Source organism: Alligator sinensis, unplaced genomic scaffold (genome assembly GCF_000455745.1).
Source record: "Alligator sinensis unplaced genomic scaffold, ASM45574v1 scaffold674_1, whole genome shotgun sequence".
NCBI lineage: Eukaryota > Metazoa > Chordata > Crocodylia > Alligatoridae > Alligator > Alligator sinensis.
Genome location: NW_005842032.1, coordinates 117666 through 131609, shown reverse-complemented (window position 1 = coordinate 131609; position 13944 = coordinate 117666). Strand labels below are relative to the sequence as shown.

Below are 13944 nucleotides of genomic sequence, written 5' to 3'. Positions count from 1 at the left end.
GGGAGAGGCCCCCAGCTCTCCCTCCATGTTGCATTTTCCTTCCAGTGACTCCTGTGTTGTGCTCTGTCCTGGATGTGCTTGAAGCACAGGAGAAGAGATTAAAATCCCAGTCCCTGGAGTGCCAGCACAGAGCATTTCATTCATTTTCACTCTGCTGCAAAAGCAGGCAGGGGAGAACTGCAAAGAAGCTGAACATAGTGGAATCCGGGGGTGGAGCAGAGCAGAGAGACAGCGCAGCAGTGAAAGGGGAGTCGGGGGAGAGGTAGGGGAGGGCACAGGGACAAAGAATTTTCTACCTGACCCAAAGATTGAGTTATGCACACAACCCTCTCTCACTGCCTGTGGCTCTGTAGCACAAAAGTAGTATTCTCTCTCCCCTCTCTTGACTTGGGGTGATAATTTTGTGGGTCTTGGTGGTGACAAATCTAACAGCTCTCTGGCAGCCAAGGCAGCCATACCCTCAGTCACCACTGCTTACTTTCCTCTATCTCCAGCTGCAGCAGTCAGTCTGTGGCTGTTTCACCAAAAACTTCTATCTCCAGCTGCAGCAGTCAGTCTGTGGCTGGTTCACCAAAAAGTTATGCTTTAGCAAAGAAGGCAGATTTTCCTGCAGGCACACATGTCTACTACAGAGCTCAAGGGCAACTCCCTTTTTATGCGCTCTTCACCTGAAGATGGCCATAAAGAAACGTTGTCATTTCTGCTGAAAAAAATCACAGCCAGCTCAGTGACACTTCCTAACCAACCAACATTTTAATGTTTCTTTCTCTAATAGTCTTGTATCTGTAGCAAATGATCCAGTCTATTACTCATTAATACAAATTCTGCAGGAGTCTCCTACTGATTATGTACTGTGCCGAGGTCTGTTTCCCATGAATTTAGGCAGTCCCAATGTTACATGTTTAGCCTGTGAGCTTTGGTATCAAATTACAGAAAAACTACACCCTAGCAGTACCCCTATTTACATACAAATAACTCAAGTGCTTGCATTTATGTCACCATTCAAGAGGCTTGCCAAAGAAGTTTTTAATCCAATCAGAAGAAGCTTTAAAAGGATGTCTACAGAGTGATTAAAAAGGATCTTAACTTCAAATAACAGTTGTCATTATTTTTCATTTTGTTTCATATTTGAAAAGAACTTTGCTCTGAGTTCAGAGGACAAAGATGCACATGCCTTAAAATACATATGAAGAGATCAAGATGTTAAGAAGATCTCAGTTGTTGTGTGGAAAGTGAATATGACCCACAGGGATTAGTTTGCTTGCGCTGGTTTGGAGATTAACTCTAAATCACTGCTTAAGGACTAATAGGACTAATAGGAATTCTTGGAAACACCAGGAAAAAAATTCTTATACACCAGACTGGTGAAAATGGCTTTCCAAAACAGTAAGACTTTTTTTAAGTTGAACCTAGTATTAAATGTTTCTGTTTCTGATGTTTTATGCTCTATAGTATATTACAAAGATTTTAGCCTTTAAATTGTTACTTAAAATAATCTGTGTTGCTGGCTTGCAGGAGAAAGTTGATCTGTTTATTTTGCCGTTTGTAAAGCTGAAAGGTTATTTTTAGAATTGATTGGTAGTTTAAAAACAGAGCTCCTCTGTGGTTTCCTGAGTAAAGTGAATGGAAATTCTAAACTCAAGTGAATGAAGGAATTGGAAAAATGTAGCTGAGATTTCTGAATCAATCAACTTTTTAGAATGTACTGTCTAAACTCATTTCTCTATTGTGCAACCTCTATGGGCTCAAAAATTGCTTCAAGAGGAAATGTGATAGAGTTTGAACTTATAAATGTAATAAGCTTAGCTACAGTGCTTTGTACTACTCTGCATTGTACAGGAGACAGGAAACAAATCCTAAAACCACAAAAGGCATATTTTCGACCTGCTCTGTCACTTTTTGGAATGTAGTCTTTGGTAAACTGTAGTGGTGTGCCGATGCAGTTAGTGAAAGTGACTCCACCCTTTTATCCTAAAATGTTTTCTTTTTAAACACTAACTTCTGTTATTTCATCTGTTCCTTTTTAGGATTTGTTTTTTTTACAAACTTCTAGTTTAATTTCAACAACATTAGGTAAATGTGAACTAATAGCTAGCAGGATATTAGTTAGTAGTCACTGAGATGCATTTTTTTTTCAGATTCTTACTAACAATAAATAGTTTAGACAAATGCTCTGCTCTAACTTATGTTGAAATGAGTGGTCATGGCTTCACTCCCCTCCCCCGCAACAATTACAGGAATGAAGATTCTTAATAAATTCCTTGCTTTAACTTAAGAAAATGATCAGCCAGGAACCTTACCACATAATACTGTAAAAGCAGTAAAAAATCTAGTAATAATTCACACTTGTAAAAATGCTGCTGAATATTAAAAGACAAGGTGGGCCTCATCTTCCATTCAAGTCTCCACTAAAGCATGCTGCCCTCTCCCAGGTAGTTTGCAAACAGACAACTAAGAGCAGCTGTTTTTAGAATATAGAACACCTGCCTTTCATTTGCCTTTTTGTCTTCCCTATAAGGAAAAGGAAAATATATTAAACAATGTTCAGCAAATAAGAGCTACTCAGGTTGGTCGAATAATTGGGCTAAATTCATCCCTTAAAAAGCTCTTAAATCAATGAATTTATACTGGTGAAAAATTTCGCCCTTATATCAAGCCCTGAAATTTTTTTTCAGGTTCATTGGGATGGTAGTTAATTGACATTCTAATATGGAAAAAAGCCTCCGGGTGTGTGAGGTGATTGATTACTTGCTGGCAACCAGTGGAAGGGCATTGAGTTACTAAGCACATGAACATTTATGAAACGCGTAGCTTCTGTTTTCAGCTTGCTTTTATACTGGCAGGTGAAGATGCAATGACAGGTGACACAGACAAATATCTTGGACCTCAGGATCTAAAAGAGTTGGGAGATGATTCCCTGCCTGCTGAAGGATACATGGGCTTTAGCCTAGGAGCCCGCTCTGCCAGGTATTGTATTTGATGTTTCTTATGTTTATACTTCATCACAAATATGATGGTGCAAATCCAGTGCACTTTTTCACATGCTGCCAAAATCTATTCTACAACGAAATGGACACTGTATATATCAGCATCCAGATAATCCTATATTTCTCAACTATATTTCCATGGCTATTTCATTTCCTATTATTTTTTCATGTTGGCTTCATTGTGGCAACAATACAGAAAATTATTCATTTTTTCTGGTATCTGCTTATACTCTGGAAATTTTAGAAGTGCTTCTTTGCTAACAGTTGGCAGTTTATATAAAACATTTGCCTTAAAATTAATAGAGAAAAAGCAAGTTACTTTCAGCTATTGACTGTCATACTGACAGTCCATTTAAATATTTCTTACTCTACCCAATATATCAAAGGAAATGTAAAAGCAGTGTTAGTTTGACTAACACCAGAAACTCTGAATTATATTTATTTCACTATTTTGCTGCATTTGTCTTTAAAAGAGCAAATTAGGAATCAAACTACCCATCAAACTCCCATTTGTTTTAATAATAAATCCTGTAAAACAACAATTTTCTAACCCTTGTATTGCTAAAATGAATCTATTACATGGTTTAATTTGAAAAGGAACAAACAGATTTCTCATTAAGGAAAATAGGTCAAATTGTAACAGATTTAATATATAACTGAACACTGCAGATCTCAACTCTTTTGTTTCTAGCTCAGTTGTTTAGATTTTGGAAAACTCTTGCTAAAGATTATTGCATTTTACAGTGCTTGAAACAAACAAGATAGTATGATAGGATATTACTTCCACAGTTGTGGATTAGCAGTGTGTTTGTTGACAGTTGAATTTATTCTGAAGCTAATAATTAAACCTCAGAAGCCAGAACCCTGAGGACTTTTTCCTATAGTTTAATGATCTGTTGTAAAAAGTTATTTCATTGTCTAAGAGCAAATGGCACCTCCCATAAGGTAAAACTTGCATATTTATTCTCCGGTTTTGTTTGTTGTGGCTGTAGTAGGTATTGAAGCTTGCACTCTACATTTGCTCTTTAGTAATGCTTTGTATTCTTTCATTGTGCTTATAATTCTCAGGTAATTTAATGAATATTCCTATTATATTACTGCTAAAGGAAGCTCTAAAGTATTCTTAAAAATAGCTTATCTGTTAGTTGATAGAAAATATTACTGGTACATCTTTGCTAGGTTAGCTAGCAGAGCTAACATTCTCAGTTACTAAATATCAGTTACATTGTGAACAGAGCACATCCCTGTATTGTAAGTTCAGTATGCGGTACATATGAGATAACAACAAGGAGGGGAAAAAGAGAATGTAGAGCTTGTACAAAATTCTGCTCAGGATCTTCCTGACAAATTTCCAGTTTTTCTGCTCTCACTGTATATGTATAAATCTCACTGAAATGAATAGGAGAGCAGATTATCAAGATTGAAGATATAGATCAGAGACTGGAATTTTACCTCTTTTTTTCTTTGAGAGAATACTAAAGCTCCCGTTATTTTGTTTTTAATAATACCGTTGCTATTTGTTGCTGTGTAACTCATTTTTACATCACAAAGCCTATGTCTGTGTTATTCTCAGAGGAGACCAATTTAGTGGCTTTCAGGCAAGTATTGCATTCAAGGAAAAAGCACAGTGATCCTATTTTTGATTCGGAGTGTAACATTAAGAAATTAATACATTAAATACGTAAATCATCCAGCCATAGCATTTTGCTTTTCTGTGTCTGATTCTTTGCTTTCTGTTTCTCCCATTTCTTTTCCCCTATAAATTTCTTTAAAATAGTCCCAAGGTCAGGTAAGAAGGCATGGCCCCATTGTTCCATTTCTCTGCTATTGCCATTGCTCATTTTAATTTTATTCAGCATTGTGAAGTGGTGTGCTTTTTTGCATTCAATATTAGAACATATTTTATTTCATTGCAACATAACTATTCCCTGGTTTCTTTACACCCTTTATTATTTAAAAGTTTAATTAATATATGCTTATAGTAAGTAATGTTACAACTCTGCTTCCATTAAAATCTAAAGGACCCAGTGTTAGGAGAAAATTAATGGATATAGTAGGCAGCTTAGAAATGTTGCACAAGGTGGATGAAATAAGGTGTAGCTTTTACAATGGAAAAACATTACTAGTTTAAAAGCACATTTATTTTACTGGATGCCATTTGTGTTCATTTGAATATTTTTTATTTATTTATTTATTTTTTGCTACATAACAAGCATGTCTAAACATGTAGCATGGTTTCTAACACATATTATATGTATCTTCCAGGGTTAAATGTAACATGCATATTTGGGTTTTTTTATTATTAACAATATATTCAGAATTGTAATTCTTAATTTTCAAACTGTGCAACAAACGAAAGATAACACAAATGTAAATCAGGCACCTTTATGAAGTGATCTATGCTTGTAATTAATAGAAAAATAAATAACTGGGATTTCATAATGAAAGTGAAAGCAGCTCAGCCACAAAAAGCAAAGGAAAAAACCTCAGAAAATGTACACCAATTTCATAGTTTCATAGTTGGTAGGGTCAGAAGGGACCTATGCAGATCATCAAGTCTGACCCCCTGCTGTGGCAGGAAAGAGTACTGGGGACAAATGACCCCAGCCAGATGTTCGTCCAGCCTCCTTTTAAAGACCCCCAGGGTTGGAGCCAGCACCACTTCTCTTGGAAGTTGGTTCCAGATCCTAGCCGCCCTGACTGTGAAGTAGTGCCTCCTGATATCTAGCCTGAATCTACCCTCTGTCAGCTTGTGACTGTTATTTCTTGTCACTCCTGGGAGTGCTCGGGGGAACAGGAACTCTCCCAATGCCTGCTGGTTCCCTCTGACTAGTTTGTAAATGGCCACCAGATCCCCCCTCAGCCTTCTCTTGTGGAGGCTGAAGAGGTTCAGGTCCCTTAGCCTCTCTTTGTAGGGCCTCCCCTGTTGTTCCCTGATCATGTGGGTGGCCCTCCTCTGGACCCTCTCCATGCTGTCCACATCCCTCCTGAAGTGCGGTGCCCAGAACTGGACGCAGTACTCCATCTGTGGCCTAACCAGTGTTGCATAGAGGGGGAGGATCACCTCCTTGGACCTGCTTGAGATGCATCTGTGGATGCATGACAAGGTATGGTTGGCCTTCCTGACTGCATCCCCACACTGTTGGCCCATGTTCATATTGGCCTCAGTAATGACTCCAAGATCTTTCTCTGCCTCTGCATTGATGAGAAGGGAGTTCCCCAGTGTGTAGGTATGCTGCTGGTTCTTCCTCCCCAGGTGCAGTACCCTGCACTTGTCAGTGTTGAAACCCATCCTGCTCTCATCCACCCAGCCCTGTAACCTGTCTAGGTCCGATTGCAGCCTATTCCTCCTTTCTAGCATGCCCACTTCTCCCCACATCTTAGTGTCATCTGCAAATTTGAACGGGGTTCATTTTACCCCTTTGTCCAAGTCGCTGATGAAGATGTTCAACAGTGCAGGCCTGAGAACCGAGCCCCGCAGAACCCCACTGCCCACATCCCTCCAGGTCGAATAAGACCCATCCACCACCACTCTCTGGATGCGGCCCTCCAGCCAGTTAGTGACCCATCTGATTGTGTAGGCATCAACACCACAGTCTCCTAGTTTTTTAATGAGAATGGGGTGAGAGACCATGTCAAAGGCCTTCCTAAAGTTCAGAAAGACTATATCCACCACGCCACCTGCATCCAGGGATTTTGTGGCCTTCTATGACCAGGTCACCAGGTTGGTCTGACAGGACCTGCCTCTAATGAACCCATGTTGGTTGCCCCTAAGCATAGTCTCCCCTTCTGGCCCTTCGTGGACATTGAAGTGGTAGGTAGAATAAGTATCTCCCGCAAAACGCCCAACAGTCATTTCCTGTAATTAAAAAAAGAAAAAAAATTAAACTCCAGCTGTACAATTTGAGCAATATAGGCAGAACCTGCAGTCACACAGAGCCCTGCTGAAGTCAAGGAGTCCATCCACAGAGACCCAATTGCAGGATCAGGCCTAAGAGCATTTTAGATGTTTTTCAGACTTAATTTAAATGTTTGAATATATTTTTGCATAGGTTTAGAACAAAGACTACAGCAAACATCATACATTGAGATAAATGTTATAGATAAATAAAAAAAAAAATTGTTTTTTCGGGGGGTGGGGGTTTACAGTCTTTATTTCAACTTCATAGATTATATGTATTTTATCATCTTTTGCTATGCCCTGGAAGTTGCATGTATTAATCTTTATTTTTTGTTCATCTCATTATCATCCATGCTGTATGGTAAATTCTAAATACAACAGCCTCCGCTCCTTCAGTTCGGATAGGTCTTACACTCTGAACCGAAGTTCTTATGCACGGGACAGCATGATGATTGAAGAGTTGCTGGTGCCACCAAAGGATCAGGTATGTGGTATCTATCTTGCGTTTTTATATAGGCTCACGTTCTTCAGCAAAAAGCATAGTGGCACATCAGTTAAGACATCTTGCTATTGCTGCAGAGGTATGAGTTTAAGCCTTGCTCTGGACTTGAACCAAAGGCTGCCAAGTTGCTCCAGTTATAAAAGAGAACCTGGTCATTTTGGCTGAGGAGTCAAAGGCAAATGGATATGCTACTGACTGCATCATACCTATATGAACATGTGCTGTTAGCAACAGGACCTGGAGTGCCTTAAGTACACTATCTTGCTGAGCCAAATGTTCTTGGCTGGATCTTTTACCTTGACACTTTACAGTCCTTTCACAATTCTTCCTAAGACTTCCACTGTTCCCTCCATTTCCCATGGGGGAAGGAAAGGACCTGAAACAAAGGACTGGAACACTTTGCCATTAATGAGTTTCATCTTGCAAGATGCTGAGCACTCAGTGGAACCACAACTGTGTTTAACAATAAATACTCCTTAAATGGTTTGCTGGATTAAGGTCAGCATAGTCAGCACTTTACAGGATTGAGACCTAAATTCATGTAAATTCTGGCAACCTTTTATATAGTAATATCAAGCAGCTGGGGGCTGCACACCCTGTGTATCATGCCAGTGACCACATGCTGCACAACCCACACAAAATTTGGCCCCTGCACAACATGTCATGTGCATACCCTTGCTGTTGCATGCCTCCCTCCCTGCTGCTGCAGCACTAGCCCACAAGGATTCAGACTCACTCTGTGCTTTCTGTGCCACACTGACCCACTCCCTGGGATTGGGGCAGGGCACAGAAGCTGGAGGAGGGAAGGGGAGCTCAGCTTCCAGCTGCTTTTGTAGCTGAGCAATATGGGGAGCAGTGTACAAATAGGAACTGGGGGCTGCAGCATAACCCGTCATAATCTGCATGCAGCCTGTGGGCTGGCAGTTAAAGAACCCAGACACAAACTATGGAATAGATTTCGCTGTTTTGTACACTTGTAAGACTTCAGTTGCTTTGTTTCACATAAACTACAAGTTGGCCTTGTAGTTATGAAGCTATTCTCACTAACTGGTTTACATAGTTTAAACATTTGTACAATTACTAATATACCTGAAGTTGAATCTAGAATTGGTTACAGTGTGGGAAAATAATAATAGAAGGTAATACTGGTCATAGGTGCATGCTATTTGCTTTATTTTATAAATTCCCTACATTGACTCTCTTTAAATATTTTAATCCAGCTAAATTTCTCAACTGGTACTACAATAGAAAAGCCATAATCCTGTTCAGAAATTAAATATAAATTTATATAAGAACATAGGTGGAAAAGAAGAGCTTTGATGTAGTGTAGTTTACACCCCAGAAAAGGGGCTTAAATAACAGTATAATAATACCTAGACCTTTTGGTTGTCCTTTATATAGTCATGTATATCACCTATATAGAGTGTATTTTAATATATAAGGAAATGAATGGAAAAAAGTATTGATGCACCGGGTATTTGGAATGTTGGTAATATATATTCATTAGGGGTGTGCAAAGCGGTGCTATTTGATTCCGATTAGTGATTCAATTAGTTGATTCAGATCACTGTCCCTGATTCAATTCGGCAGAATCTAAATCTGAAGATTTGATGCTGATTCAGAGAATCAGCGATTTGGACATAGACACAGCTTTAAAAGTTTTTTCTACATACCTTGAGGTAGCAGGCTCAGTTCATGATCACTGCAATGCTGGGGTGCATGGAGTATCCCACAGGAATGCAGGGGGCCCTCCACGTGCTCAGTGGCAAACCTGGAAGTGGACCAGAAGTACTTCAAGTCCACTTCCGGGTCTACTAGGGAGCACCCTGGGGGCTCCCTCCCCCTCCCCCCCGCACCCTGCTCAGTGATCAGCCACAGGGGGACCCCGGGTGCCCCCTCCAGACCCAGGAGATAGCAGTCACCAAGCCAGTGAGGTACAGGGGGCCCCCCTGTGCGCTTCCTAGTGGACCCAGAAGTGGACTGAGCACGCTGAGGAGTGCTTCTGGCCCACTTCTGTGTCTGCTGCTGAGCATGCTGGGGAGCCCCCCGTGATTCTGTGAGACATTCCATGAGCCTCAGCATCACAGCATTCACAAGCCCCTGATACCTAGAGGTATGTAGATCAAACATTTAAAGCTGTCTCTATGTCCAAATCTTTTCGAATCTCTCTGAATTGATTCAGAGGGTTCCAGTTCGATTTGGAGAGGTTAAAGGGTCCTCTGATTTGATTCAGATTTGGAGATTTGGCCACCAAATTGGGCTGAATCTCTGCTGAATCGAATCGGGAAACGAAGCTTCGAATAGCCCTAATATTCATACCATATTTTATTGCCCATGGGTAAAAAGGTTTTAAACCAAAATTTGGGGCATTTGAAGGTATTAACAATAATGGAAATCTCATGTAATCCAATTAGTAAAGCAACTAAACATAGCTGTTGTTAGTATCTAGTGAAATGTGGTACTTACTGATAGTATTTATTTGAAATAGTAAGTTAAGGATTATTTCTGGTTACTGTGTAGCAATAATATACTGTATTAAAGTTGCTTTAAACTCAAAGTAAAACATGCTACTATAGATGGTCACCCAATGAAATAGGACACTGCATGTGGTTAAATACTGGCAGGCTTCCAAGCCCTTGTAGACTCTCACAGAAATTACTGGTGGGTGCAGAGATCTGTGTGTATGGCTCTCCACAAGATTTAGGCCTAAATGGTAGTGATAATTTCTTTGTTTTGAGCCTTGCTGCAGTTAAAACTGAGGTATGTGTCAGCAATTAAACAGCAAAAATATATATTAGATCAGTGGTGTTCATGGGCCCCTGCTACCTAGAGGTATGTAGAAAAAACATTTAAAGCTGTCTCTATGTCCAAATCTCTACACGTACAAATATATTTCTAGCTGAGACCTGGCTGAAAATATAGTAGTAAAAGTTATTTTAATCTCAACCTGCTACAGAATCCTTATGCCTTAACCCTTATTATATCCAAAAAGGATCCAAAATGTGATCATTACTGTAGAGATTAAAAGGACATGAATCACTTGCTTCAGTTACAGATGTCTATCCCAGGTAGTCATACTAATAGATGAGTAAAACCTTGAAACCAGTTACACCAAATAGTAGCAAACCAGCAACCTGTCTATATATGAAAGAAGCCAGGACAACCAAATCAAAAGTTCCCACCTTGGCACCAGGCCTGAAATACAAATCCATACTCTGAGTCTCCACAAACCTCAAATCTGCCCAAACATATGTTTAAAATACATGAGTTTAAATCAACACATTTGGACTAGTTAGGGCAAAAAGGGAGGAATGAATACAGAAATCACAGGACCCTTCTAGAGAATGTCTTAGCACAATAGATCTTTCCTGTGCGTCATCTGATCTCTGCTGCAGTAGAAGAAAATAAGGAAAAGACTGGTATCTCGGATATACCAATCCTAAGCCACAAACACATTTTGGAGTTATAAAGGCCTGTGTCTACATGTTACAAGGGTGTAGGTTGTAGCAGTGTTGGTATAAGACATAGGCAGACAAGGTTCTTTGGGTGAATCTGATAATTTTTATTAGACCAACTTAAATAGTTGGAAAAGAATTTTTAAGCAAGCTTTCAGGTTCAAAAACCCTTCGTCAGGCTAAGGAAGTTTCAGCAGATCGTGTCTGCTCTCCCTGGATGGAATGAAAAGTCCATTTTCCTACCTGTGTGCAAGTGTATCATTTTCTAGATATGTTAGAGTGATATTGTAGCCATGATGGTCCAGTAGTTATGTGAAAGGCAAGGATTTCTTAGGATGATACATTTTATTTGGGCCAACTGCTTAGTCAGGATAGAATTAGGTGCATCTACATTTTGGGGGTGGGGGGCAGAAAATTGATCGGGAGGTTCAGAGGACTGCTAGGGGAGAGGGGCCTGGCAGAAAAGTGATTGGGGTCCGTGCCCTGCCCCACTCTTTTAAACTTAGATTTTTTTTAATTTTTTTTTTTTAAGACCCCTGGATATCCAGCTATCCAGAGGTCTAATTTTCTCCCCGTGCTGTGGGGAACATTTTTTCTTTCCTGCACGTGTCTCTTGCCCCATCTTAAAGGGGTTTGAGACGGGGCAAGAGGCATGTGCGCACTTGTCTGGACGCGCACTATATGTACTAAGTGATGGGCAAAATGAGAAGCAATTTTCTTGGCACAGGGTGATGGTACGCCCTGAAACTTTTAGTAGTATTCATATCATTTACATACCTCACCATGAAAATATGGCCATATAGGATTTGATGACTTAAACAGTCGGATTAATTTTGAGTAAGGAAAGAAGGAATTTATTGCCAAGGTGCTCTTCACCATCATAAGGTAAAATCAAGACAGGCCACTGTGCACAGAATGCTTGGAAATGAAGTATTAGATACTAAAATAAATTTTTCACTGAAAAGGGTTTTATTTTGAGTTCTACTCAGACCTTACAAAAAGGACACATTTTCTTTGTAATTCACTAACATGTCAGGGAACCAGCCCTTGACATATCTGCAGCTGGAAGTCCGTCAGTGTTAGTTTAGTATGGTTTCCCTTGCCTATATTTATATTTAAATTATGTAATTCAACTACAATACAAAAGATCCAGCAAAAGCACCTGGGGGTAATAATAGACCACAGTATGAATATGAGCTGGCAGTATGACAATGTTGCCAGCAGGGCAAATAATACTCTGGCATGCATCAATTGATGCATCTCCAGCAAAACCAAGGATGTGATTCTTCTGCTCTACTCAGCATTAGTGATACCCCAATTGGAGTACTGCATCCAGTTCTGGGCACTGCACTTTAACAAAGACGTAGTAAAACTTGAGAGTCCAGTGAAGGGCCACCTGTATGATTAGAGACTTGCACAGCAAGCCATACAAAGAAAGGCTGAGGGACCTGGGACTCTTCAGCCTGAAAAAGAGAAGGCTGAGAAGAGACTTGGTAGCAGCTTACCACTACATCAGGGGAGTACATCTAGGGCTCAGTGAACAACTGTTCATGAGGGCACCCATAGGGAAAACCTGGAGTAATGGCCACAACCTCCCGGAAGACTGTTTTAGGCTCAACATTAGGAAAAACATCTTCACAGTTAGGGTGGTGTCCAGACTGTGGACTAAGCTCCCTCTAGAGGTGGTGCAATTGCCTACCCTGGAAATCTTCAAGAGGTGACCCCAGTCACCTTGCTGGGGTCATCTGACCCCCAGTTATCTTTCCTGCTTGGTGCAGGGGGCTGGACCCAATGATCTTCCAAGGTCCCTTCCAGCCTTACAATCTATGAATCTATCAATAACTGTACTAGGTTAGGATGATATTTAAGAGAGTGAGTAGGAACAGCTAGCACTCCAGAAATGGTTTTTAAGCTAGTTCAGAAGGTCTGTAAGGTGAACTCCATATCGCACCACAAAGACTGTGAAAGTCCATGAAATCCTAACTCTTTCCAAACCCCAAAGCTTATTTTGAATAAACCCTGCAGGCCTTATCCCTGCATGGATTCCTAAGGAATTTTGTGTCTAAACATTTTGTAGTGCCCATCACCATGGTATTTAATTGCAAGGTAAGTGGAAACAATTATGTTTAGTTTAATCTTGAACTTGTGCATATATAATATTGGACCTCAATTTAGGGCCAAGTTACAATGGTTCATGCAGCAAAACCAGAAAAGAAGGAAATTTATAGAATTGATTTTAACTTGCCTTTAAGAATTATGTGTTTCTGAGAAAATAATTGACAGCAGAAGATCAGCAGGACTGTGCCAAGTGAAAATGTATTTTCATTTAAAATAGTACAGTTGAGAGGTACATACTAGACACAAATGTTTGACTTCTTATGTTGATTTTTAAATTTTGTTTATCTTTTTTAAAGCACCTGTCATTCCCAAGGGAATTTGATTCTGATTCACTCAGACATTATAGCTGGGCTGCAGACACCTTGGACAATGTAAACCTTGTCTCAAGTCCCATCCATTCTGGGTAGGTCACATTTTCTTTGTCATTAAATGTGAAACTGTACTGTTAACTGGAAATTATAAACTACAGCAATCAGTGATATGGAGTCTAGTCCTGTTCCAGTTGAACCCAGGCAACCCTCCAGGTTTTGCACTAGGCAAAACTCAAATTGACTTTAATGAGAGCACATAATAGGATTTGTGAAGCTACATTGGAAACGGACCTCTATATTTAAGTTTGTGTGCGCTAATAAAAGCTGGTTTCCCATACAGCTTTTTATAGTAAGCCTGTTTTACTTTTCCTTTTTCTTGTGCTTTGATTTTTAAATGTTTTAGGATTATTTCAATTGCATTACATTAAATTGTATTAAATAAAAAATTAAAAATATGATATGCTTACTGTCTCTTTTCTAGAAAAATGGGGCCCTGTTAGATAATCTGTTATTTGCATCTCTGAAGTTCCTCCCCATTCTTCCCCCAAATTAGTCTTTTGACATCAATTATACCATTCACTTACCCATAAAGCATCACTTTCACAATAGTGTCTGGATAGTACTACAAATGATTAAGTTAAATGCCTAGAGGAGCAGTGTTTGTGATACA

The 13944-nt window shown here is 39.7% G+C and overlaps 1 protein-coding gene across 28 annotated transcripts in view; it reads left to right on the top strand.

Moving 5' to 3' along the window:
• Positions 1 to 13944, top strand: part of ANK3 (ankyrin 3) — a 595175-nt gene that overhangs the window by 493446 nt on the left and 87785 nt on the right. For 17 of the 28 annotated variants that reach the window (XM_025202614.1, XM_025202601.1, XM_025202598.1 and 14 more), the window contains 4 exons: positions 2844 to 2967; positions 4765 to 4776; positions 7270 to 7372; positions 13260 to 13366. In XM_025202614.1, coding sequence (XP_025058399.1) covers positions 2844 to 2967; positions 4765 to 4776; positions 7270 to 7372; positions 13260 to 13366 — 346 coding nt within the window. The remainder of the gene's footprint in view (positions 1 to 2843; positions 2968 to 4764; positions 4777 to 7269; positions 7373 to 13259; positions 13367 to 13944) is intronic. The other 11 variants (XM_025202621.1, XM_025202616.1, XM_025202619.1 and 8 more) reach the window with 2 other exon arrangements.